The sequence below is a fragment of the Gymnodraco acuticeps genome, unplaced genomic scaffold (genome assembly GCF_902827175.1).
Source record: "Gymnodraco acuticeps unplaced genomic scaffold, fGymAcu1.1, whole genome shotgun sequence".
NCBI classification, from domain to species: domain Eukaryota; kingdom Metazoa; phylum Chordata; class Actinopteri; order Perciformes; family Bathydraconidae; genus Gymnodraco; species Gymnodraco acuticeps.
This window is the reverse complement of record NW_022990693.1, coordinates 2,816,186-2,843,715: the sequence shown is the minus strand read 5'-3', so window position 1 is coordinate 2,843,715 and position 27,530 is coordinate 2,816,186. Positions and strand designations below refer to the sequence as shown.

General features: G+C 42.3%; 3 protein-coding genes across 11 annotated transcripts in view; 1 reads left to right on the top strand and 2 right to left on the bottom strand.

The window, feature by feature from the left end:
• Positions 1 to 8,405, top strand: part of nf1a (neurofibromin 1a) — a 62,036-nt gene extending 53,631 nt beyond the window's left edge. Inside the window, 11 exon segments of the mRNA XM_034230517.1 lie at positions 305 to 431; positions 550 to 681; positions 1,254 to 1,389; positions 2,623 to 2,783; positions 2,887 to 3,009; positions 3,092 to 3,210; positions 3,291 to 3,391; positions 4,404 to 4,546; positions 4,768 to 4,814; positions 5,669 to 5,885; positions 6,602 to 8,405. Coding sequence (XP_034086408.1) covers positions 305 to 431; positions 550 to 681; positions 1,254 to 1,389; positions 2,623 to 2,783; positions 2,887 to 3,009; positions 3,092 to 3,210; positions 3,291 to 3,391; positions 4,404 to 4,546; positions 4,768 to 4,814; positions 5,669 to 5,885; positions 6,602 to 6,744 — 1,449 coding nt within the window. The 3' untranslated portion in view covers positions 6,745 to 8,405.
• A 6,051-nt stretch (positions 8,406 to 14,456) lies between these two features.
• LOC117555616 (flocculation protein FLO11-like) lies at positions 14,457 to 24,196 on the bottom strand. 7 transcript variants are annotated; one of them, XM_034230536.1, is made up of 8 exons: positions 24,092 to 24,196; positions 21,535 to 21,724; positions 21,229 to 21,446; positions 19,583 to 19,677; positions 18,940 to 19,096; positions 18,618 to 18,800; positions 18,444 to 18,491; positions 14,457 to 16,346 (listed from the first exon to the last, which is right to left on the bottom strand). In XM_034230536.1, exons 3-8 carry the CDS (start codon positions 21,377 to 21,379, stop codon positions 15,586 to 15,588), a joined length of 1,395 nt encoding a protein of 464 aa, XP_034086427.1. In that variant the 5' UTR covers positions 21,380 to 21,446; positions 21,535 to 21,724; positions 24,092 to 24,196; the 3' UTR covers positions 14,457 to 15,585. The 7 variants fall into 7 exon arrangements, with proteins under 7 accessions (XP_034086427.1, XP_034086430.1, XP_034086428.1 ...); XM_034230539.1 differs by having other exon boundaries at positions 21,241 to 21,446; XM_034230537.1 differs by having other exon boundaries at positions 21,229 to 21,443.
• Positions 24,197 to 24,353: 157 nt separating this feature from the next.
• zgc:101731 (SNARE_SNAP25N and SNARE_SNAP23C domain-containing protein) overlaps positions 24,354 to 27,530 on the bottom strand; it is a 36,765-nt gene continuing 33,588 nt past the window's right edge. For all 3 annotated transcript variants that reach the window (XM_034230535.1, XM_034230533.1, XM_034230534.1), the window contains 3 exons: positions 26,572 to 26,718; positions 26,271 to 26,415; positions 24,354 to 25,621 (listed from right to left, as the gene is read on the bottom strand). In XM_034230535.1, coding sequence (XP_034086426.1) covers positions 25,556 to 25,621; positions 26,271 to 26,415; positions 26,572 to 26,718 — 358 coding nt within the window. In that variant the 3' untranslated portion in view covers positions 24,354 to 25,555. The remainder of the gene's footprint in view (positions 25,622 to 26,270; positions 26,416 to 26,571; positions 26,719 to 27,530) is intronic.

Here is a 27,530-nt window from a genome sequence, read left to right as displayed (position 1 = left end):
GTCAGGAAGCTCATCCAGGTCTGCAGCTGCTGCCTCAAAAACACTGATCAGTGTAACTGCATCTCTTGACAGTCTTGCTGTTTATATTAGGTCCATCACATGTTGTGAGCTTAGGCCTAGAAAAAACATGAAAAACTGCTGAGGTGAAAATGTGGAGAGAACTGACTGACTTTTTTGTACTGATTAAGTACCTTAAGATACGTCTCTTAATGTATCTTGACAATGAGTGGATGATGGAATGAGATTTGTTGACATTACCAAACACAGCTTCCTCATTCTCCTCTCCTCTTATTGGCCCATCCAGAGTCCAGAGGAAGTGTTCATGGAGATCCGGCGTCCTTTAGAATGGCACTGTAAGCAGATGGATCACTTTGTGGGCCTCAACTTCAGTGCAAACTTCAACTTTGCACTGGTGGGCCACCTACTCAAAGGTAAAGAGAAAACTTCTGCTGATAGACATCAGCTTTGTTTTAATGAAATGGTATCTTCCAGAGGTTTGCATCAGTGTTTTGTTAATGACGGCTGTTTGTATCTTTCTTGTGTCTCTAGGCTACAGACACCCTTCCGCCACCACAGTAGCAAGGACTGTGAGAATCCTGCACACACTTCTCGCTCTGATCAGCAAACATCTGAAATGTGACAAGTTTGAGGTTAACACTCAGAGTGTGGCCTATCTGGCTGGTACGTAACGCACTAAGAGACATTTACACAACTTCCAACACTATCCTGCTCATGCCCATAGCACCAATATTATGTCATGGAAGAAATACTCCGCTCTGCATCAGCCAAACAGCTCGCTGCACCCTCGCTGCGAGGGGGACCCAAGTTCCCATCAGTAAAAACACGTGGGTTTGCTGTCCTGGCTCCAGGATGGTGGAATGAGCTCCCCATTGACATCAGGACGGCAGATAGCTTACACACCTTCCGGCGCAGACTGAAAACTCATCTCTTTCGACTCCACTTCGAGCGATAGAACTATTAACAAAGCACTTATATACTAATAAAGGACTGGCTTACCTAAAGCCAGTTGAGTAGCACTTGAAATGTTTGGCTCTATGAAACCTGATGTACTTATATGATTCTGTTTTCTTCAAGTTTGTATCTTCCTGGTCGAATGCACTTATTGTAAGTCGCTTTGGATAAAAGCGTCAGCTAAATGCAATGTAATGTAATATGATCAAAAGTTAACTATTGAACAACATTTTGGCTTTGGTTGCTGCTTGAGCCCCATCATCTCCCCTGGTTGTCTGCAGCCCTGCTCACTGTATCTGAGGAGGTCCGGAGTCGCTGCAGCCTCAAACACAGGAAGTCCCTCCTGATTTCTGACCTCTCCATGGACCCGGTCCCCATGGAAACGTACACAAGTCACATCAATGATCCCAGCTGCAGGTGAGCAGAACAGAGGACAACTTGTCTGATCCAGCGACAGCAAAATGCAGCCCAACAGGCACACTATGAAACAAACTCAATTAAAATGCAGATGACCCTAAGTTTAACCCTTTCCTAATTTTTTTCCAACATTTTTCCACTGGGTATAGTTTTTTTTTTTATCCATTTGAGTGAATAAGTTCATTCTTGACAGGGGACATATCCTTTAATAACTACATTTTCAGTGCTTGTGAATAACATGCACAAGTGTCTACCAAACTTAAAACTTTAAAATAGGGCTGTCAAGTTAACGCAATTTTTTTTTAAAGCCACTAATTATTTTACCGTGAGATTAACGCATGTGTATTTGTCCTCGGCCCACCCCGTAGTTTCAGATCCCAAAGGCTTGACGTTGTTGTTGTTGTTAGTTGGATGGTGGGAAATACTAGCGAGAGATATGGATACAAAAAAAGGTGTTTTAAACAGCAAGCCAAGCACACAGCTGATGCTGACAGCCCCGTTCCTGCCGCTCGCTTGCGGCAGACCACGCTTGAAAGTTTGCCGGGGAGACGCCTGGACACGGCGTCTACGAGCAGCAAGCTTTCAGCAGCGATAGCTAAATGGGTGGCGGTGGCTACAGCTTGCAGGACAATTAACATTGGAGGACGAGGGGCTGTGTGAGATCATTCGGATCGCATCCAACGTGTCGACTGCACATCACAGCGCATTATTTTGACCCTAGGTGGGAACTTCAGTCTCATGCTTTGACTGCTATGAAGACAGAGGAGCGGCATTTCACCGACAACTGTAAACAGGCTTGTCTGTTTGAGCAACTGGCTCAGTGCAGAGAAGTACACAGGGTTGGGAGAGAGTGTAAGAGAGAGAGAGAGGTTCCAGGTTGTTGTATTGAAAATATTCAGGAGAATATTTGTCATTGTTCAGAGGTTGTTGAAAGCCCTACTTTAAAATAAAAAATATGAAGTCAATTTTTGTGGGCAATTCAACCATTCATATTTGCTCCCCTTCCTTCCAGGGTTATTAAAATATATATAATTTTCACATATTTTTCGCAGTCGGATCAGATCTGACTGGGCTTTCTTGGGGCTTACAGAGACAGGTTAAAGAAACCTTAAAGCATATAAACATGTTCTTTTAAAAATCCTGATGTATGAGCCTGAAATGAGCCTAATACGTCCCCTTTAATAAGTTGTCAGGTTGTGTTCTGTTCCCTGACTTTTGGTCCATTCTCCTCAGAACTCTGCGTGAGACTCAGCCGTGGACGTCCCCCCAGGTCTCAGAGCGCTACCTCTCAGCCCATCACTACCCTACAGTGGGACAGATCAGCCCCCGAACTCGCAAGTCCATGAGCCTGGACATGGGCCAGCCCTCGCAAGCCAACACAAAGAAGCTCCTGGGTATGACTCGTGTTGTTCATGTTGATCTTTCCTAAAGAGAAGTGTCCATCAATAAAACCTAAAATCCAGATTGTAAATGTACCTTTGACTGATTGTCTACCAGGCACCAGGAAGAGCTTCGATCATCTCATATCAGACTCTAAAGCGCCAAAGAGACCAGAGATGGAGTCGGGTATGACCACCCCTCCCAAGATGAGGCGTGTAGCAGAGAACGACTACGAGATAGGTGAGAGTGCAGCATTCCTTTTTTCCTTTGATACGGTACAGTTTCTGTGAGAAGAAATTCTAAATCCATGTTATTTTTACAGAGACGCAAAGAATTGCAAACTCTCACCTTCGCAAGGTGTCTGTATCAGAGTCCAACGTCCTGCTGGATGAAGAGGTGCTGACCGACCCAAAGATCCAGGCTCTGCTGCTCACTGTGCTGGTGAGGACACATAGAGGGCAGTGATTGTGTTTTAAATTCTGTTCACGTGTCGATCACTGACTGTTGCTCTGATCTACCAGGCCACCCAGGTCAAATACACCACTGATGACTTTGACCAGCGAATTCTCTACGAGTACTTGGCCGAAGCTAGTGTCGTCTTCCCAAAGATGTTTCCAGTCGTGTAAGTAGCCAACAAAACACATTTCCCTAGGTTAGGTTGTACTCTGACGATCGGAGTTAGATTTATTTTGGGCGGGTTATTTTTAGAGTTTAATGTCGAGGTGGTCCCAGGTTCTTAGGAACTGAAACCAAACCAGGGATGTGATGTAAGTCAAACCCATCTTTAGTCTGATCAGGTGGACTCTGTATGAGTTCTGGTCATGCTGCTGCCCCTGTTGGTGCTCTCGTTCCGCGAGTCTTTACTCGTCCACTTCAGTCTGGATCAGGTTTGGATCACTTTAGACTGGTCTGTAATGTTAGACAAGTCTTAACAAATATACATGACATAACTACATCCTGTCGTCCTCAACTACGGAAGCTGTGTCTGGTTATCTACCCAACATTTATCGGTTCGTAGACGGGCTCTCCATTCCTCTTGTATCCTCTCTGAAAGTAACATTTTCAAGCTGGGCTCACCCCATTTATTCTACCCAGCTGTTTAGAAGCAACATTTACTTTACTCAGGTCTTAGTGAGCTAACAACCAGAAACCTTTGCTGCCACTTGAGAAGCTACTGGCCTTTTGTAACGTTCTTTACTAGGTCCATATTTCCTTACTTTCCAACAAATGTTTTAACACTAAAAGTGAACTGGACCATGATTGAGTTTGATCCGGTCCGCAACTACCTATTTTTTAGGGATTCAACTGTTTGGTTCTGGTCCGTGAATGGATCAAACAACAAATTCAGAAAGTGTGTACTAAAAGGGGTTGTGAGTAAATGCATAAGAGCTGCTGCTCATGTGTTGACTGATAGAAACATTGACTCTCCAGATGTAAGAAATATACATGAGACATGAGACTTAACTACTGGTAGACCACACTGTCAAAATCTAAACATACTTGTGCTGTTAGAATATGTATAGGTCTAATTGTGTCCAAGCAGCTAACCCGTGCTCATGCATAGATATATATATATAGAGCAGCGTTCATAGAGACGTCACATTAACGTGTCTGTGTGCACGTCTCCTCCTCAGCCACAACCTGCTGGACTCTAAGATCAACACGGTGCTGTCCATGTGCCAGGACACCAACCTCCTGAACCCGGTCCACGGCATCGTCCAGAGCGTGGTCTACCACGAGGAGTCGCCCCCCCAGTACCAGCCCTCCTACCTACAGAGTAATAAATGCTGACATTTTCACATTCTGCACAGGCCATTCATTTACTTTCGTTATTTGTGCCTTTATTCGAAAGAGGACAGTGTATTGAAATGAGTCTTTTCCCCCAAACAGGAAGTGACCTAAGACTGTGACAGTTAATGTAGGTGGATATCAGTGTGTCTTTTTAAGTAAGTGTGCTCACCCTTCTCTCCCCCCCCCTCCCCCCCTTTCATTTCACAGGCTTCGGCTTTAATGGACTCTGGAGGTTTGCCGGACCCTTCTCTAAGGTGTGAACGATTATTTTGCTTCTGTCATTTATTTATTATTTTCCCTGAGGCGCCCTTGGCTGCCACGCAGGAGAAATTCAGCTTACTAAGCAATGACTGTAGCGCAACCACCCTGCCAATTGTTAGGGTGTTATACACCCCCCACACACACACACACACACACACGCGCACACGCACACGCACACACACACACACACAGAGAGGATGAACAACGTTTAAAGCTGAGTTTTCGGTTAATACTGAAACCAGTAGTACCTCAAAAATGTGAAATACATATGAAATGTAAATTAACAGAATTAAAATAGTGTACATATATTAGGGCTCCAAAATTAATGTAAATATTTCCAAATTAACTATTACAATATCCAAATCGCATTAAGTGCAATATTTGCTTAAGGTAAAATGTGTTTAAATATCCGAATGAAGTGTTGTAGAGCTGCCGAGAAATCCCTATATTCTACAGTCTTCATCAAAGATCTCTGTTTTGTACAGATCCTCCTAAAAAAATCACGATATGATCATTTTATTATGTGATTCAATTATCATTTTAAATTATGTTTAAAAACTGGTATATTTCTCTAAGCATATCGCAATATCATTCATAATAATCGGACTATGGTATATTTTGAAATGGTGCACCTTTACTAGGTAACATGTATGACACACTTAATTCTAGCGAGACTTTTATCCCATTAATGTAATCAGTATTTATAATCCAATAAATGATATAATGATATATTGGTATTATTTGTATCCCAGCCTATGTGTCTATGTTGTCACTCTGTTCCCAGGCATTACAATCATCAGTCTAACAGGTTCCCCCCCCCCCCCCCCCCCCCCCCTCCCTCCTGCAGCAAACACAGATACCGGACTACGCCGAGCTGATCGTCAAGTTCCTGGAGGCGTTGATTGACAGCTACCTGCCGGCGGCGGACGAGGAGCGGGGGGAGGAGCAGCTGAGGACGCCCACCTCCCCCTACCCCCCCACCAGCCAGAGCCAGCTCAGCATCACTGCCAACCTCAACCTGTCCAACTCCATGACCTCCTTGGCCACCTCGCAGCACTCTCCAGGTAACACACACACACACACACACACACACACACACACACACACACACACACACACACACACACACACACACACACACACACACACACACACTCAGGCTCTCACGTTCTCCGTTCGTTAACCCTTTGACCTTTCAGATAGTCTTATCAAGGTCACATCTAAATCTTCAGGGCTAGAACTATATATTTGTTCTATACATCTCTCTGGGAGAGAGAGCACGCTTGTGAACTGTTGGCGCCGGTGTTATGCATGTCCACTGCACCTCGCGGGAGCGCGCACAGCGTAAAGCCAAAACTCCCAGACATTACAATGATTTGTACGACAAAAAGTTAGGTTTGGAAACTATATCCTTTCCTTTTTGGCGGGCATGCATAACACCGGAGCCTCGCTGCAGGGAAGCTTTGGCGCTGTTCCGAGTTTGTTCTAATCTGTCAAAATGACGGACTGCTTTCAGATTTTTCCGTCATTGTTAAAAAAAATCCGTTTTAGACTGAAAATATTCCGTTAACGCGAACTTTGGGTAGTATGTTGAGATTATCCTCAAAAATATAAATGTATTAAGAAAAATCCTAATAAATCACAGTTTGGGCTTCCTGTTGTCATGCATTATTACGAACATAGTTCAGTTTCTATATTAATATACAGAAACGGCTTTACAAAAACACATGATCCACACTGTTCGGTTCGGTCCTAACCCCCACCCCCTGTGCCCCTCCAGGTGTGGATAAGGAGAACGTCCAGCTGTCCCCCAGCTCCGCCCTCTCCAGCGGGGGGCGTACTCGCCACGGATCGGCCAGTCAGGTGCAGAAGCAGCGCAGCGCGGGCAGCTTCAAGAGGCCGAGCATCAAGAAGATCGTGTGATCGGAGAACCCTCCTCCTCCTCCTCCTCCAGCCCGCCGGGGGCTCACGCTGCACTCCATCTCTTACTCTGTTTATTTCCTCCTCCTTCTTAACGGTTGTTTCCCCTGGCGTGAAAACTTTTCAGTTGGGCATCGAGGAGGAATATTAACACATTTAGTGCTGCTTGAGATTTATTTCATTTGTGACAGCGCATGGTGGAGGAGAATCTTTTCGTTGGAGTAGTTCCTGTTCTCTGCAGTGGATGTTGTCTTCACAGATATTCAGCAGCAGGTTAGAGTCGGGTCGAGTTCACTCTTATGAAACTATTGGGGGCAAAATGCCCCTGAGCCTGATGGGAAAGCAGGTTCAGTTTGGACAGGGAGGAAACAGGAAGTGAAACTCTGTCTTTATGCTAAAGTTGGATCCGTCCTTTGGCCTTCCTTTTGACTAAACACTCCTGTGTCAGTGAGAGGGACCAAATGACAGCAACAGTGGAGGGGGGGGGGGGTCTGCTCGGACACCTGGGCCCACCTCTCCCAGTCCTGTACATATTTTACATAGACAGATTATGTATAACTAGTCCTTAGTGCTGATTTAGATGTTGATGTTTTTCTCCATGGTGTGCCTTTTGTCAGGGTTTTTCAATGTGTACAATTTGTAAAGTAAAAGTGAAAGACAAAGAACAGGTACTAATTATGGAGGCGAGCCGTCCATATCACCACGCGAGCCGCATCACGACGGGCCTCCAAACGATCGTCTAATATACAATCATCCATATACCCTGTTGCCTGAAAGTATTTATCCTGTACAGCTAGATAGCGCTACACTTTCCAAAAATCTTCTTTTCAAACACTTATGAACGAGAAGATCGCAAAACACTAGGGGGAAATGTACGTGTGTAAATAGCTCCGAGCTTTTTTTGTTTGTTTTCGTGCGCGTCTCTTTTTATGTAGCTGTTTAATGTCAGTTATTTTAGTACGAACTGTGTTTTCAGCAGCATTGCGTTTTAATTTGTTTACACAGTGACAAGGAAAATTGTGTAATAGGCAATAATCCTCAACTCTGAATCTCCTTTGTCAACCACACATTTTGTTTTATTTGTACATCAGTGTCAGCGCGGTGCAATATGAACTCCTAATCTGCCCGGTAACACGGAAAATGAGCTACTGTTGGTTACCTCCTATGACTATTTGAATAGAAAAGAGGCAGTGGACACAGTGACGTTTGATCTCATTACACACACACACACACACACACACACACACACACACACACACACACACACACACACACACACACACACACACACACACACACACACACACACACACACACACACACACAACCGACACACTCCTGTGGGCTCTTCGAAGGAAACATGTAGCCTACGAGGCTTTGACAGTTTGTCAGGACTACGTATTATCGAAATTGTCAAACTTTTTTTTTTTTTAAATCACATTGTGTTCTATGATGTATTATTATTTAACAACTTAAGCCAATTCAACCCCTTCCTGTTCCTGTCAAAACAGCATGGAGAGTGTGAGGAAAAAGCTAATAAGTCAACCTTGTTTTTACAAACTGTTCTTTCCGGTAACACTAAAAATGAATAAACTCATGACTCTTAAATATATGTCAGGCTTACATAAACTGACCTGAAAATATACAATCAAATAATATACAAACATTTGGTGGTATGTCATTTTTCACTTCCTGCTAGAGCTAAAAGCTGCACACTCTGAAAGAAGAGGAATATTTCTATAATCGTTACATTGTACTGGAATAATGGGAAAGATGTAAACGGTGACAGAAACACTGACTCCAGAGCTCCTCCACCCTGCTCCACCCTGCTCCACCCTGCTCCACCCTACTGGAGGCACGGATCCGTTGATGGAAATTCCTCACTTGAGGTTTTTCCTTTAAAGAGCTTCAGTAATAATAACGCAGGTTGCCAATGCCTCCGAATGTCTGTCCCACATGCCTGTTCTGCACATTTCAGGGTGCATTTGAAGAATGCTGTCCCAAGAAAGATATCGTTTCCACACATAAACTGTCAAATCAGCACGGTGTAGTGTTTTAGATAGTGTATAGATTTCCATGATGATTCTCAAAACTACTTTCAGAGAGTTTAAACTTGCTAGACGTAGCTAATCCACCTCGGAGAACTCCATCCTTTTAGTTTTTAATCGCTAATGGTAACACAGTGCAAACTGACAAAACATAGGCTTGTGAACCCAGCACCTACATCGGCCATCTTTAAAGCTATGTCCTGATTAAAATGGTGGTCCACACTACATATGTTAATCCCTAAGGGTTCAACCTCGTTACCATGCCACAATAATGCCCTTAGCCAACAGCAGTCATGGTGTTTGGTAATGGGAACCAGTGGCACAACATGGAAAAAGTCACATGTTTTTTAGGGTTAGGGTGAGCAATTTAGAAAGGGACTGTAGATCAGTGCTCCACCCACAGCCTCCACCCACAGCTCAGCAGGGCTCCTCTGTCCCGCCCTAACATCTATGCATGGCAACAGTTGAGTATTGTTGAAAAAGTCAGACTTTATTCAGTCACACATTGTTTCTCACCATTCTCAGTGTTCATGGTACTTAATGGAAACACTGGTCGATCAGTTCACTACTGATTTGTTTTTCTTGTATTGTTGTCGTCGGGACGTTATTTTCTCCTGTCCATTCAGTAAACACATAATCATTAGATAAATTCCACGGAAAGGGACATTTTGATTAGAGACAGCCTTAGCACAGTCATTCAATCTCAAAGAATGACATAAAGGGAAGACTACAAGTAACAACCCATAATTCATTAATCCAGGTTCCAGTTTATCAGATAAATTGGTCCAACGTCTTTAAACAACCAATCATCAACTAGCACCTGGTTTAAAGCATACTGACGCATAAAAAGGCCCCAAAAAAATGACACATCAATATTTTATTTGTATGAAAGGTTTTCCAAACTATGTTTTTAACTTTGATTGCAAAAGAGCTGGACTATGCTGACTGGCCAAAGTTTTATTTAATTCAACATTAGCCCTCATGTAAATAGGCCTAACCCTAGTCAGGAATCAAGCATGAAGTTTTATCACCTTTACGTTGTTAATGTTTTCTGACGCAAGATTTTTGGAGCAGTGATGAACTCACACAAAGAGGCGATAAAGGCCCAGTTTGGGTCAGGATTAGTATCTAAACTTCAGGATTAGAAACAAAATTCACAATTAGGAAAACAATTTGGGATTAGCAATTAAAATTCAGGATTAGGATCTAAAGTCCAACTCGCAGGAATTGTGATGGTTAATTTTTGTTCAGATTTCAGTGTCAGATTCCATAGAACTGTCTCATCGTTAAGCTCAATCCATCGTCTCTTCTCACCGTCTAACTGTTCTTAAAGCTACACTCACTGATTTCCCTCTGAAACAAACCTTGAATTACAGATCAGTGACTGTACCTTTAACAAGACAACCAGGAAAAATCTGTTGGCTGGTTTATTTGAGCGCTGTGTTCGCAGATTCCATCGTTTCCGGGTTCTAGTTTGACTTGTGTGTGAATGGAAATATTAAGGATTATGTATCCATAACCTCTTAAACAAGTGGTTGACTTGCACTAATTTAAAAACAGTCATGGGTTTCTAAAGATGAAAAACCTCAAAATGTGGCATGTTTTATTTGATGTTATGCAAAATCTAATGTCTGTAGAGTAATAGTCTGAGTTTTGTTTTATTGCAGTATGTGTGATAATTGTAAATACAATTTGAGATGGTATATTTACTACACTGTACATACATGTGATATTGTATCATTTTGTTTTTGTAAAGCAGTTAGTTTCTGTATAATAATATACAAATTGAACTATTCCAGTGTTAGTAATAAAATGTTTTGCTCTCCAAAACGTTTGAACCGGCGTGATAACAGACCCCAAACCGAGTTATCTTTATAAAGGTCACATTGCCAAAGGTGTCAATGAAGGTTTTAACAAATGTGGTCCGCTGTTGACCATTCAGATTTTAGTAAGTGATATATTGTGTATGTAGCCAGTCCCCAACTCCGGGGACTTCCGGCCGGGGACTTCGGGTGGCAGTATACGCCGTGAAGTTGTTTGCGGCCTGCCAGTAAACCCAAAGCAGCAGCAGAAGAAGAAGTGAAGTCAGCCATTCCGGTGTAGGTACCATTAGGCGCATTCACACCACAGTACTTTTCCCACAAAGGTTAATGAGAACTTAGTTCATGAGAACTCTTTAGTTCACATGAACTACAGATCGCGTTCACACCGGAATAAGTCCCTGGGGGAGGATTAGGCAAATGAAGCCGCTGACGTCACTTCTTCTTCTTCTGCTTTGGGTTTACTGGTAGGCCGCAAACCACTTCACGGCGTATACTGCCGCCCAAAGTCCCCGGAGTTGGGGACTGGGACTCCCAGCAGCTTCTACTGAAGCCTTCCGAGTAAATCGCCAGAATGCCGACACCTCATCTCCACCGCTCCCATGTTTTATTTTGTGTTGCCATAAGTTAGTCTCTCTGCGTTTCTGCGCTGGGCTAATGCTAATAATGCTAATGCGAGGATAATAAAATGGCGGCTTCACAAAACTTTTTGGGAGTTTTACGGGGCGTGGTTTGCAATCCTTCCAGCCAATCAGACATAGGAACCTTTTTCTCTCTAGCAGGGGTGGAAAAAAAAAAGGGGGTGAAAAGGTTCTCATGAACTAATTTGAATTCCGGCTCTTTTTGGTGTGAACGCAACATTTCGGAACTATATCGGAACTAAAGTGGGAAAAGTACTGCGGTGTGAACGCGCCTATTCTTTCACACACACATACGGGTATTGGGCCGAGGGCGACACCGTACTTCCGGTATCCGCCGTTTTACGCGAGGTGCAAGCAGGCCAAGGGTTTAGCCGTACACCGTCTAGGTGTTGCTAAGCTTCCTGTACTGAATATCATAGTCTATTGCCTTAATCAATATCTAGTCAACTCTAAAATACCACATATGGCATGATAATATTATTGTGACAAGTGGGGTATTCACCTGGTGTTTCTAGAAGATAGACGTAGATGCTGCCAAAATCGACGAAGGCCACTTTCGAGGGTTGTTTTTCCATACATCTGCAGGCAGTCTGTAACAACCCACACAGCTCTAGTTTACGCTGGTAACGACCTAGAGCACACCCCTCAAGTCCAGAGATGTAAACCGAAGACATGCAGCGATTTCTTCGGTCGTTAATTCAGAAAAAAAACCTAGTGCGCTCTGCCTGGCTACGTTAGCCTGGCTACGTTTATATTAGCACCTCCAGGATATTTGCACCTCCATGAAAATGGCGTATTTATATATATTTATATATATATATATGGCGCGTGTTGCATTGTGGGTAGCTCGTGACGTCACTGTGTGTGAAAGAATTGTCACTACCCGATCCGTCCCCCTGCCCGATCGGTACTGCGCATGTGCGAGATGGTCCGCCATATTGGACAACTCCGGACGGCAACCCAAGATGGACACTTGACACAGTGGCTTTTAGCAAAGCTCAAAAAGAAAACGAGAGAGAGATGAGTTATTACAACGTGACTTCACTATTATTTAATAACTCTTTTTATTGGGTTCTTTTATTTGGGGTTGAGTACATTGTCAGAATAAGTGAGAAATGGATTTAACTTCTGTTAGACAGCTATCATACTGAATAAATATTTACTGTGAATGTATGCAAAAATGTATGGCATATGGCTGTCTAACAGAAGTTAAATTCATTCCTCACTTATTCTGACAATGTACTTAACCCCAAATAAAAGAACCCAATAAAAAGAGTTGTTAAATAATAGTGAAGTCACGTCGTAATAACAATAACTCATCTCTCTCTCGTTTTATTTTTGAGCTTTGCTAAAAGCCATGTCCAATATGGCGGACCATCTCGCACATGCGCAGTACCGATCGGGCAGGGGGACGGATCGGGTAGTGACAATGGTACCTACACCGGTGTGAACGCGATCTGTACTTAGTTCAGTTATCATGAACTAATTTCTGATGACCCTTTGTGGGAAAAGTACTGCGGTGTGAATGCGCCTAAGGGCTCCCTCGACAAAAAAATTGGGGTTTTCCATTGGATTTCGGAATATTGCAGAAAATAATATCTTTGGAAAACAAACTTAAATGTTTTGTTCAGCGGGATAAGTAAATAGCTGATGTAATGCTCAAGACAAACGACAGTCACATGACTGCACATCAACACCGCTAAGCTAAAGGTGGCTACATTTCAGCGTGATGACGTTTATTCTCAGTCTCATTTAGCCACCTTTTAGCAACCACGGTTTTTAAGACATGGAAAAGCTTCAGACATTCACAGGGTATTCACTGAAGTGTTTAATGTCAAAGCCAAACGTGAACAGCTTGTGTTAACCACAGACCTTATTTTAGGCAGCTAACCAAAAATGAATTAAAAAAATGGTGGGTTCAATGAGTGAACACAGAAATGCTAACTAACGTCCGGTCTAAGGACTCATTCCTGCAACACTAGCATACCCAATCAGTGTATCAATGTGTGAACTGTCCTACCAGAGTCAGCGAGGTGGCAAAGTTCAGACTCTGCTGTGAGCGCCTAGACAGCTGGCCAAATAACCACAATGCACCGGGTTTGATCCGCTCTTGTGACCTTTGTTGTATATTTCAAGCAGTTGCAAATTCTACTGGGTTTTAAAGATCTGCACCTGGGACAAGGCAGTCACATTTTGTCTCCCTCCTCAAGCTCGGCATTGAGCCAAACACCATTGAGCCAAAAAACTGCAGTCACCATCTTTTGTCACACTATGACAATTTTACGACAACTTCTATACGTTATTATACATTTGTAGTGACTTTGTTGTCATTGTTCTATAATAGGCCTTAGTTTATTACATCCTATAGTGTAATTTGGTTTATGATATGAGTAATAGTTTCTATCCCAAAAAAGGGCCAATGATAAATCTATAGATTAGAAAAGGTAATAGGATAATTATAAAAATGTGTCGAACAGACATAGACAGAAAACAATTATCAGTGATATATATTTCTTCTCTTAATAAAATCTTTATTCTCCGAATTTGTTTAGCCTGTTGTTAACTACATACACATATCGATATGTAGTTAATTCATGGTGGTGAAACCACCATGAATTAAGGAAATGGTAGAAATGATTTTAATCTGAATTTTGAAACCTTCCTTCCCTCCCCTCCCTCTAAATATATCAATAAACATTAGGATGTGATGCTCCTGACTACCATACAGGTTTAAGAAGATAATATTTGTTTTAAAGAATTCAAAGCAATAAACAACAGCAACAGGCTCTGTAACCAAGGCAACGTTAGCCTAACATGTATATGTTAACAGGTAAGAGCTGTTCACACTATGTATATTTTCTACTTTTTGTAATGCTATGTTATTTCTATTTAAGATGTTTACATTTTCGATTGTTTAATTCTAGTCTTTTAACTGTCTAATGTACAATGCCTTGTCTTTTGCTGCTGCAGCGTAAACATTTCCCCATCAATAAATTATCAATAAAGTACTTAGTAGCCAGTCCCCAACTCCGGGGACTTCCGGCCGGGGACTTCGGGTGGCAAAAGTTGTTTGCGGCCTGCCAGTAAACCCGAAGAAGAAGAAGAAGAAGTGGCGCCAGCCATTCCGGTGTGAACACGATCTGTACTTAGTACGCCATAATGTTACAGCAGAGATCTATTGTGTGCAGCACAACCTCTGAAATATGTTATTGCGCTCAAATGGAATTTTTATTGATGAACACAAAATGCATATTTGTGTGAATATTATATAACACCAGCATTGAAATGAAATGCTATTTTGTACAACATGTAAAACACACTTGGAGATTTAAGGACTTCCATGTTGTTCCAGAAACATAAATAACTTAGAAATGTGATGCTTGCCATGTGGTCAGGTTGAAGTAAAGGATTCACAATTTTCCATTCAAGACAATTCTGCATCAAATCTGCTGTTTCACCACTCAGCAAGTAAACTAACCTCCAAAGAGATTTAGCATTGGCTGCTAGGAATGTCCCATCTTGATGTTTCCATGAATCATTTTAGAAATGTTTTCTTTAATCCACTGCATGAAAGATCAAAAATATTCTGAACATTCAGAAAAACAAATGTCTTCCATTAGAAACCTGTGAACGAGTCATTTCAGCAAATGTTGTGTTTTTGGGTGGAATCTTTTTGTGGTCTGCAGAAAAAGTAACAGGAACTGTTTATGCTTTTATTATCAAGTGGTCGTTGCATCACAAACAGGATGTGGTTAAGATCAGCCATGAAGTCGTGTCACACGTTAAAATGTCGGGCGAAGGAGGCAGGATTCTTCTGTATCTTCTCTCTACTGTTGAGTATCCAGATTGTGCGCTCACTACGGTCAAAACACTGGACAACTTTCACACTCAGCGGCCGCCATCTTGGCTTGCTCCGGCTAGCTAATGAACAGCGGAGATCGTAACTTCTTGTGAGGGTCGGCAGTCTTGTTCCATTGGAGACATTACACAGTCCAAATTCACGTGCCTAAGTGTTCACAGTGCCACAGTTCACAGAAGCATCCAAATTGAGACACAGCTAGGGTTAGTACTCTTCTATTCTACTGATACATTAATGTTCTTTTGTCCATTTCCCCTCAATCAGTGATCAGGTAAAATCCAGTCAGTTCCGAACGCCACCTTTAAAAAAAGACGATTAAAGTGAGGAAAACACAGATACAAACCTTAAACTGCATGTTTGTGCCTTCGGGCGAACATTGTCCTGATTTCAGCAGCCCAGCAGGAGAAGACCTCCACACGTCTCCTGTAACCTGCCGAACTACAGCTGCACCATGTCTGTTGAAACATCTCCGTGTTTCAGAAGCGTGGGGCAGGAGGGTGGTTAGTGGTTTTGTCCCTCAGCATGGTGATCGCCGTGTTGGAGAAGTCCCTCAGGATGTCCACCGTCTCCCGCTGCAGCTGCAGGGAGTCCTGAACAAACTCCTGCTGGCTCTCCACCAGCAGCTGCACCGACTGGGCCAGCACCTCCAGAGATTGGGACACGGAGCTCAGGAGCATCCTGCTGGCCCGCTGCTGCTCCAGGCCCTGAGACGCCATCTGGGCCACGGCATCATGGGTCCTGCAGGGGGCCCCTCCGGCCGGGAGAGGGTCACGATTAGCGCTGGAGATGGAGGGAGGGAGGATTGAAGAGGAGGGGGCGATATAAGCAACAGAGGAGGCGGGAGGCGGTGCGATGGAGGGCGCAGGTTTAGAGACTTTGGTTGGAGAGGATGAGGAAGGCGGGGGAGGGAGGGCAAATGAGGAGGAAGGAGCAGGGAGGGAGAAGGTAATGGTGGAGCTTATGAGCGGCTGCGATGGGGGGGGTGCAGCAGCGGAGGAGGCAGTTTCTGAACCAGTCGCCGAAGGGATAACTGAGGAGGTGGAGGCCCCGGAGAAAAAGGGTACTGGTGGGGGAGGTTTTGTGGAGGTGGTGTTGCTCTGGCTGTTTCGGGAGTAGGTGTGGACAGGCTTCATCCTCAGCAGGGCGTTGTCAGGCAGGGGGTCCAGGGAGGCGGAGGGTGGGGGTTGAGGGATGAAGAACATGGAGTCGTCGTTTTCTTCGAAGTCCAAGGCATATTCTAGTAGATCAGAGAATAAAACAATTTAAAACTCGCTTTCAACTTTACAAAGATATTTGTATTTATTTTAAATGTATACTTTTGCTTTAAATCAGTTTTAAGAAGAAGCCACAGAAGAGCAGACAGAAAAATGGATATAGGTTAGTGGTATTACAAATAAAATCTTAGTAATGTCACAGTTATCTTGACAGGACCATGTGATCATTAGGGGGGGTTGACTCCATAAATAGCAGTACCTGTTTAGTACTGAAATGAGTCATAAGAGCGTCTTTTAGGGGTCTTGAAATGAATCGTTTCTATACGGACGTGGACGATTCTGCATCGATGCAGTCACAGAACATAATCGATTATAGCGTAGTAACGTTGCTTCCTGATTTTCCGGCCGAGGCTGTACAATAACGTTTTTTTTTCTTCTGTCACACGAATATCAAATCAGTTGGTGACGCAGAGATCAGGGAACAGACGTGACAGCGACACCAAACCCAACATTTCTCCACCAACACAAGAACACCAGTCCAGAACCAACAGCAGAGAGACCCGCTCTGAATCAGTCCAGAACCAACAGCAGAATGACCCGCTCTGAATCAGTCCAGAACCAACAGCAGAATGACCCGCTCTGAATCAGTCCAGAACCAACAGCAGAATGACCCGCTCTGAATCAGTCCAGAACCAACAGCAGAATGACCCGCTCTGAATCAGTCCGTGTCGCTGCGGCTCAGACACACAGGGATTTATGTTTTTAAAAAATACTAGCGTTTGCACCTTGTCAGGTTTTTGGTGGATTTAATCAAGTCTTGGATTGCAGAGTATGAATGTCCTCTCGCTATTTTCAGACGATAAATATGTGTTGAAGTTTGTGAAGGCAGGAGGAAAGCTTCCCGCCCTGAACATAATGAGTGACAGGCTGATAGGAACCTGATAGAAACGTTATTATTCACTTAAACAAATGTTGATATGATGAAGCTAACTTAATCTCATACATTTATGTAACAGTACGACAGAGAATGTAAGTGTGCACCCACATGCAGTATTTTTGTTTTTATATAATGTTGTAAATACTCCTGTTGTCTGCTGTGTTCAGACTCAAGTCCTGTGTGTGATGCCGCATTCAGGACATTCAGTGTCCTTTTTTTAAACAGAAGGCTAGAAGCTGCAGCTAGACTGCAGAAGCATTATTTTTTTGTTTTTAAGGATGGAACAATTTCACACACAGATATAGGGAGGCTAGACCTATACAATTCATTTATAATTTAATGTCACTCAAGATATTTATGTTATTGATTTCTGACGCAGTTTCTAAATAATAAAAATATGTATCTTACTGCATGTATTCTGATGTATAAACCTGATGTACTTATATGATTCTGTTTTCTTGAAGTTTGTATCTTGTTGGTCGAACGCACTTATTGTAAGTCGCGTTGGATAAAAGCGTCAGCTAAATGCAATGTAATGTAGTCATTGATGAAAAAGAAGCCATGTGTAGTAATATAGAAAATTGAGGATGCAACGCATTGTTATGAATCGTGATATGGAATCGCTGACAGGATAATCGAATCGTGGGAACAGTGAAGATGCACAGCCCTAACGTCTTTATGAGTCTGTTGACAGAACATGTATGCAGAAATCTGTCTTTAGCCTTGAATCTTTACAGATTGTTTAAAACTGCCCCGTACTGTCAGCGTCCTAATTGCTCTGTCACTAGCACATAGGATGTGGCGATCCCCATCAAGGTATTGCCTTCTGAATCACAGAGCAGAAACATTATTCTTCTGGGTAATACAATAAAAACAGACCATTGTTAAAACTCCTTGTCGTCCAATCATTTGTCCTGAAGACGAAATGTTCCCCATAAGCTAGGAGGTCTAACAATCAGTGTAAAGAGACGTTCTGAAAGCTATCAAGCAGCCGTCAGTCTGCCGTCTGTCAGTCAATTTATAGATAATATAATAAAATAGTTGTTCCCAAAATATGTTCAAAGTTTAAGGCCCTCGCCCCGACAAAGTCCATATCACAATCATATCCATGTCAATTTAAAGGGCCCCCCCCCCCCTGTGGCCAGAAGCAGAGAACAGCAGCTGTTTTGATCTACAGTCTTACCTCCAGCGTCACCCATGTCCAAGTCGGATGACATGTGGAAAGGGTTGCCTGCAAGACATGGACAAGTAGCAATAAGACATGTTGAATACATGATAGAATATAGAAACAGTGAGTGATGTGGAACTGGCCAATCCCTCCTCAGACTTGTTGCAATGATTCTCGCACTGTACTTACCATCCAGATCCTTCTCTGGGGAGGAGAGAGGAGACAGGTCAAAAGAGGCCCCTCCTCCAGGTACAGAGTGGGAACTGTCCGTCAAGCTGAGGTAGGAGTAGGTGGTGGTGTTGGGGGGTGGACCTTTACTGTAAAGCTTTGAAAAATCTTCATCTTCACCCATCTCCAGATCACTGTCGCCACCTGAGAACCAACACATCTTGTCATGTTTCAAACTGCTTCAGGGCCCAAACCTGCTTTCTTATACTCTGCTGTGTAGCTCTGAGAACACATCGAGTGTTGAAACCACAGACCCGCCCCCCACGACGCCGCCTCTGCTCACCTGCTCTGGGACTCATGATGAGGATCTTGTACACCATCCTCTCTATGGGGCCCAGGTTCTTCTTCTTCATGTTGTTCCCATTGGGGCTCCGGAGGGCCAAGGCGCGTCGCTTCCCGTCACCTTTCAGGTCCGCCCATTTCTTCATGATCTGACGCACCTGGGAGAAAATTAAACCTCTTTTAAAATGTCTTCTTCTGAGACACCATTTATTTAACTGATGCATGTATCAACCAAGGAATCAAGTAAAAATGCTCTCTGGTTCCACGTCAGATTATAAAATATAACGTTAAATAGTGCTGCATTCTGAAGGGTACGTTTGAAGACCTCGACAGGCTCTGACAAATTTGATGGAGATTATCTAACTTTCTGGACTAAAATTATGAACTGATAATCAGAAAACAACTAGGAGTGGTAATCCGTTTAGACCTGTAAGGATTACGCAAGATCAATCTGAGGGGTTCTGAGATTGTAACAGGACCCAAAATTGTTTTCAATGTTCATTCCCTCATTTTGGCCATTTCTCTTGTGAGTTCATGGAATATTTAAACTTGAAATCACATTAAATCACAGATAGCTTATGAATTCACACATCCATTATCATTAACAGGACTAAAAATAATCAATAGTAATCAGAGTCTCAAACCTCTCTGTGGTTCTCTCCCAGACCGTTGATCTGATTGGTGATTTCAGTCCAGGTCTGTTTCTTGGCTTCAGCCGACACGCCTTGGTTAAACTTCCCTACAGGGAGAGATATGGGAGGTGAGACAGGTACGGACAAAGGTATGGGGTTTACTCTGCTTAGGTACTGCTGGTAAAACCACTAACAGACAGTGATGAAAGTAAGCTATATTATCTGCAGAAACCCTCTGTTTGGGGTTCACATAGAAGATAAATAAATAATAGATAAATGCAGCATTAAACATGATCAGAAACGGAAAAGCTCTTCATCACGTGACTCAAACGCTTCCATCAGGAAACATCCTGTCTCCTCTGTGCAGCTGGGAAGCCAACAATGACTCGTCTGAGACCGACAATCACATGACAAAAAAACTCAGTGGAACTTTACCTGAACTGCCGAACTGCCCACATGACCCTCTTCAAAGGCTGCCTTATCCTTCAGTCATTTTCACTTTGCTATTCCTGTTAAGTGTTCCTGCAAGATATGACCTAACAACCCCCGGTAACCTGTTACTGAGCCCTTTCAAGGCCTGACTTTGATCAACTCAATTATTCTGCTCCTGCCTCTGCTATAACTGCACTCAGGTGGCTCCAGTCCTACCTCTCCGACAGATCCCACTTCATCTCCCTCAACAACCACTCCTCTGCCACAGCTTCAGTCACCCAAGGTGTTCCCCAAGGTTCAGTACTCGGCCCCCTCCTCTTCATCCTCCCCCTTGGTCAGATTCTCTGCCAATACAACCTGGACTTTCACTGTTACGCTGACGACACACAGATTTACCTCAGCACCAAATCCCCCCACAACCCCCCCCTCACCCACATCGACTCCTGTCTGACTGCAATAAAATCCTGGATGCAACACAACTTCCTCAAACTCAACAGCAATAAAACTGAACTCCTCCTCATCGGCTCCAAATCCACCCTCAGCAAAACCCCCAACCTGACAGTCACCATTGATGGCACCCCTGTTTCCCCCTCCACCCAGGCACGCAACCTTGGCGTTATATTTGACCCCACCCTCTCCCTCGAGCCCCACATCCGTCAAGTTGTAAAAACCTCATTTTTCCACCTCCGCAATATTGTCAAACTCCGTCCCTCTCTCACCCGCCCTGCAGCTGAGCGACTCATTCACGCCTTAATTTCCTCCCGACTTGACTATTGCAACTCACTCCTCTACGGCATCAGCACTACATCCCTCAATAGACTCCAGCGTGTCCAGAACGCAGCCGCCAGACTCCTTACCCACACCAAAGTAACACAGCTTTTAAAATTCTGCTGCAGCAACAGTAAGAATGTAGGCTACACTATTTCCCCAACAAAAACCTGAAATTGCAATACTTTTTCTTTTATTAATGTGCCCTATTAAACCATTATTTATTTATGCATTTGTAATGGGTTGTTGTTGGTTATAAATGTAAATGGTGATGACAAAGAAAAACCTGGCTGTTGTAAATGTAGTTTATAGCTATGAAACTGTACCACATGTACATTATTCATCAGACTATGTGTAACTATCATAAATAAATTGGTGTCACCATGTTCCTGGTTTAATCTGATCGTAGTGAACAACAATGATACAACAACGATCTAATTTCACACACACACACACACCTTTCCACTCACTGAGGAGGATGAATCTGTTCCTCTTCACCGCATCCAGCAGCACTTTGACCTCAGTGAAGGAGAACCGAGGTTTGGATCTCAACCCTCCTTTGGCTCCTCCCACCTTGAACTCATCTTCCTCACGCCACACAGCCGACATAGCTACACCTTCACACCTCCTCTTCTGCTGGCCTTTTGCGACTCAGTTTGGTGGATTTCACCGCCTGCTTTGTGAATATGTATTTTAGTTTTTATATATGCTTTTATCATAATATAAGCATATCTGTTGAATGTTGTTTTACTGATTGTATTTACCTGTTATTTGAAGTGAATTTTTGTTTTTAGGATGACTTTCAAGAAAAATAGCCTGTTGGCTAACTCTGGCGCATTTACAGAAATGTCAATCAATCAATGTCAATCAACTGTCCCTGTCAAATAAATTAAAAAAATAAAAATCCAGGACCGTCTTTTCCTGATCCACAAAAAGACACCTCTCTGACTGCACCTGCAGCGGGCGGGAGACAAAACGAGAAATATTAGGAACAGAGGGGAGAATGCTATACAGAGAATACAGCTATACACATTCTTCAATGTGAAAACATGAGCGAAGTCACTAAGTAAAGGGAAATAAACGCTAAATCAGGACTTAACATTAGCATCAACAGCAGAAATACAGAATTCAGCAGCACCGTATAGCACAGACGCTTATACTAGCAGCTATTGGTTACATATACAGTGGATGGGTGCAGGAATGAGTCGCAACCCAGATATGAGGTAGCATATTAGCACTTTCGGTGGTTAACACAAGCTTAAACGATTTTCATGTTTTGGTGTACGACATTCATCAGTTAACACCCACTGTATTGGAGCGGTTACGTCACATAAAAACAGCAGGGGCTAACAAGTTTTTTTGAAATTGCTATATTTGGATTAGCCAATAACCAAAGAGCAGGAGGTGTAATATTTGTGTCAAAAAATATGTTAAGTATATTGTCTAAAAACACTTTTCAAATCTAAATACGCTTGGTACATTTTTTAAAATAATTTAAATATATATTTTTATTGTTTTTATATTTGTTAATAAAGATGAGAAGACTTCAATTTGATATTTTTTCCAAAATGTTCTACAACCAAATGAAAAGTCTTACACTCAGTGGCAGTATAGGTCAGAATGAAAGTACAAAGGTTTTTCCTTAAAAGGATAATTAAATGCATTTCTCATAGCTTAGAATCTCCACATAATAAATACATGTATTCACCTGATATGACTCATATGGTACTTTCACACAACCTGAATGCCGCTGATGACTTGAGGTTTAAAAATAACATATTGTAGAGTACAGATACAGAGATGAAGAAACACCATGGCTGACCCAAAAAGTATAGAGAAACATTTGTGCAATGTTGTTCTTTAGAGCTGGACTGTGGTTGTTTTCACAACCAGTACTCTCTATAAATACATATAGTATTTCTCATATGTAAATAAATATTGTTAATTTTTGCCATTTGTTATAATATATTTGTATTGTATTTGTTTTGCTACGTATTGTTGTTTCTGTGTCTCTGTATGCACCACATAATAGCAAAGGAAACTCCTCGTATGTGTAAACCTACGATTCTGATTCTGAGGACATCTTGTTTTTTTCCTACAGTGCCTCCTGGTAGTATTTTAAAATGAAAAATGCCATATTATAGAAATACACTTAGGGTTGGCTTGTAACTGTGATAAGGTGTAGATTTAGATGAAATGACAAAAAAACTGTAATTTATCGGCTTTTAAAAGTCAGAAACTAACATTATAGTCACCAAACATGCAACACTGTGGCGATATTGACTAAATCGAAGTAGAATCTCAAAATTCTTCTTATTTTAGGACCCATAACTATATCAAAAATAATACATTCAGTGTCCTGTTATAGTGTTTTATCTCTGTTTAAAGAGCCATTTCAAGATTCAATATTTTTTCAAGATTCATAAGGTTTATTGTCATAACATATACAACACTACGGTGTAATTATGTAATGTATGAAAAACTAAGATCTCAAGTTACTCAACAGTGCAATTTAAAAGACCTACATAAAAATAATAATAAAATAAAAATAAAGAAACAACAAAATTACAATTTTAGCTACATGTTGTTGAATGTTTTTACCATAACACGCAAGTATAGTGTTGATAGCTACCAAAATGTATAAGATATGAACTTTTGAATAATGTTTGACAGCTGCTATTCATGTTTAATTAATATTGTTTGTTTTCTATTTTGAGTGTGTGTCGTTCTTCATGATTTTTGAAGAATTGTTTAATGAATTTTACCCTGGATATGTAGTGTCTGTGAGTACTTTGAAATCGCTCTTTATATAGAACATGTTATTATTATTATTGAGAAAAACTTCTCAAAAAGATTTAAATTAGCGTTGCGTCTGCTTTGACCACGTGGTCCGTCTGAGCCAATCAGCTGTGGGCTAGTGTGTCTTTGTTGAGCTCACACAAGGAGCAGCCAGCCCACAGACTCCGCCATCTCTGAGGGCGCCGTAGCGTTAACACGCTATGGCGATAAAACGGCAAACCCGGATTTACAGCGAATTTCAGCGCAGTTGTGTGGATTTACCGTGCATGTAAAGCGGGCGTTCGCAAAACAGCGTCTTGTATCTGAGTGCCGGTTCCGTTGCACCGAGAAACAGCTCACGTTAGGCGGCACTTAGTGGTGGAGGTAGAGGACGTAATGTCTGCTCTGGTGCTAAGCTCCGTTGTTCGCATTGAAGCTATTCACGGGTATACTTGCTTTTGTATTTATATCACGCGTGTAGTGTGTTATCAAGACAATATGGTGACGTGCAAAGTAAAAAGCTGAAAATGTTAAAATAATTACCAGGAAAAATTGCGTTTTTCTCTCTCTACCTCCCCTCCTTCCTCCGTGGTTCTCCCGAAAGTTCGGAGAGTCGAGAACAACGGGACTGCGCAGACTCCGAATTTTTTTTTCCTCCCTTGAACGCGCAACATTTCAGCTCTCTGCGCGCCCACAGCTGCCCCCCCTACACCGTGCACCAATCACGTCCATTTTCAAATAAAGTAAACACAAAACTCGTAAAATATGCGCATTTAACTCGTGTTTTTTTATTTTATGTGGAAAAACTGATGATTAATCCTCTTCACAAAGCTGTAGTATGACCCACCAAAGATAACCACTTGCCCCTCCTTCCAATTTGACAATATGAGTCCATAGCCACATTTCTATTCGATAAAGTATTCTTTAAGTACATGTTTTAGCATTTCATCACAATATACAGAAATATATAAAGTTATCTAGCTTTGCATGTTTTTCTAGTCTTCAAAAGTCAAACACATTATTATACTTATACAGCCTATTATAATTACCCATACAATCGAGATACAACAAAGTAAATCAAAACATGTTTATTGACTATATGAAAAGCATGCAGCAAAAAGCCCAAAACAGTTTTTATTTTGCAGAATTGTTTTAACTGTGCCTGCAAAAGCTTGATGAGATCACATTATAAGACAACACCAATTCATCGTCATTTTTCACCACCATTTTACATCAACATGAGACGAGAGAAGATGGAGAGATCATTAGAGGAGCAGGTTCCATGTTTGTCCGCTTGGTGTCGCAAAAGGTCTTTGTCTGATGACAAATACGTGTTTCCTTTCTCTGGGCAATACCCGACTGCATCTGCAGAGGGCGCCAACACGCACGTGTTATGGGACATCTTCGACTAGAGAAAGGGGGGAGGGGTGTGTTATACAATGGTGTTGCATTTGGGAAGGGGCTGTTTGTTGATAGTATTTTGTTTATCCTGCACACATACAGCTGTTTTTTAACTTATGATTATCTGACCCGTAGAAGTAAAAGGCAGCTCTTCGGTGATACACGCCCTGGGTCAAGGAGCTGCTCTTCGCTGCTGTTTTCCACAAGTTTACATTTTGTTTTTGTCTTCATAGTGCTGCAGTGACCCAGTTTCCCCACAGGGATCATCAGAACGTCCTTATTCTCTGCCGAGTGAGCCACCTCGGGGGGAATGTAACAACAACCAACAAAGGGCTTGCTGCGAAGCTATGACTAGATAGAATATCAGGAGAATAAATAGAAACACAAGAGCAAATTGAGATCTTGTAACTAAGAGTCACAGAATGTAAGTCCCATAGTGAAATCACAGCAATAACATAACAGGAAGGAAACTCTACTTAAAAAAAGAACTATGTTTAGTAGCCTATGTATTAACAGCAGCAACACTTTGGCACAGCATGCAGAACATAGTAATGCTACTAGGATAAATACGCTTTAAAAAAAGAGTGACATGGAAAAGTGTTACTTCTATCGTTTTATGAGGTTGTTGGCTTTCTGGTTCGCAGCATCGATGCGTGACACATTGAGAATAGCCTGTAGAGAGAGAGGAAAGAAACAGCAAATGTAAATGACACGGGAGACCTGCTGGACTTCTCAGCCTTTCTCTCAACGTAGCGGAAGACAGTGTGTGACGATGAGTACAAAGTAAGCACTAACGTTCAATTCCTACTCACCGTCACATATGCTGGCTCTTGCTGAAAATAACAGTGCATTGTACAATTTATGCTTGTCAGTGAATGAATGCCACAAGACTTCCAGCTCGTTTCCTGTCTTGCTTCTTGCTTCTGATTACAATTGTAAATGGGCTCTGTTTATATAGTGCTTTTGTGATTGACGTCACCCATAGGTTTGTAGACGACAGTGTTTTATCCTCAAGTTTGACAATTTGAACGTGGCATTCTTGGTTTTTTATTAACTAAAAGAGGGTAAAGCCATGTATTACAGAACCCTGGAATTCACATTTGTAGGAAATAAGAATGTTACAATTCACTTTGAAATGACCTGAACTGAATTAACGGAAAACCTGTGAAAAAATTAAAGTTCAAAGACAACACCCAAACTAAACAAGTTTAAGGCACTATGAGTAAAGTCTCTGAATGGGACCATAAACTCTTGAGGAAAATGTGTACCGCGGTAATACATCAAGTAATAATTAGGGTAATTTGTCATGTGACAGTTGTACCTTGCCCTGTATGCGTTCAATCTGGTTGTTCTGCATGTCCATCTCGTTGCCCATGTCCAGGGCCATGCTTTTCAGATTTCCGAGGATGCTGCCGACATGAGCCAGGTTCCCGTCCATCTCGACCTCCCTATCATCGTTAGTCACCCTGAGATAGAGCAGAATAATGTGTGTGTGTTGGCCTGTGTTTGGCCAGCTGCCCGTATGACTGATGACTAGTATTACATTACATGACATTACATTACACAGCTGCCTTTCCTAACAAGCAACCGACAATACACACTCCATTAACCTCTCTCAATACCTCCGTATGTGTCCTCCACTCATGATCATTTGCTCCCTCTCATCAACGACTCGAGACGAAGGTGGTTGGTTGGATATAACGCCATCCTGACCGGAGCCTCCACCCCAAACTGCCTTGTACGCCCCGCTCCCTTCAAAGGCTTTTAGTCTGAAAGATGGAGAGAGACAAGGAGAGACATTCCTTATGAATGCATTTATATCAGTGGCGAACCGTCAGGGCCTTCAAGGTATTCAGAGAATACCCTGGAACACTCACATAAAACAAACAAAAAATCGATTTAATTATATAAATAAAATGTAATAAAATATAATAAAATGTATATAAAATGAATAAAATGAGAATGGTATCTGTGTTGTTGATCTGTAATATTACAGTGTTACGTTGATTTGTTTGTCCTTCTCGGACCATGCTACGCATTTCAGTGGTTTTGTGTTAGAAAAGAAAGCAACCAATCAGATCTTGTTCTGGGTCTCTGGGTAGAATATCCTTCAACCAAGGTATTCTACATCCTTGATCGAATGCCCTGGACGTTGCACTGAATGAGAGCGTACCTTTGGACTGACAGTTTGATCAACCAATCATATATTGATTTGTAGCCAATGGGCGTGTTCTTTCAGAGTTCCCCTCGGTTCCAGGGTATTCTAGAAGGCCCGCTAGTTAACTGGCTCGAGACAGAGGATCTAGATGAATGCGACGAAGCAATTCATGCCGTTTTATTGTTTTTAACGTTGAAATGACAAGTGCAACAGGTGAAGATGAAGTTGTTGCGGAATTGTTGTGAGTACCCTTTTCAAGATGACAATTCAGTGAAAAGACGGACATTATAATGCCGCGGAGGGGGGGGGGGGGGGGGGTGTGTGTGTCTACAGAAGGTCCAGTTGTGATAGACACGGTTCGCCACTGATTTATATTGGTAGTCCACCCTGCTAAATGTGATGCACAAGAATAGCATCCTTTCC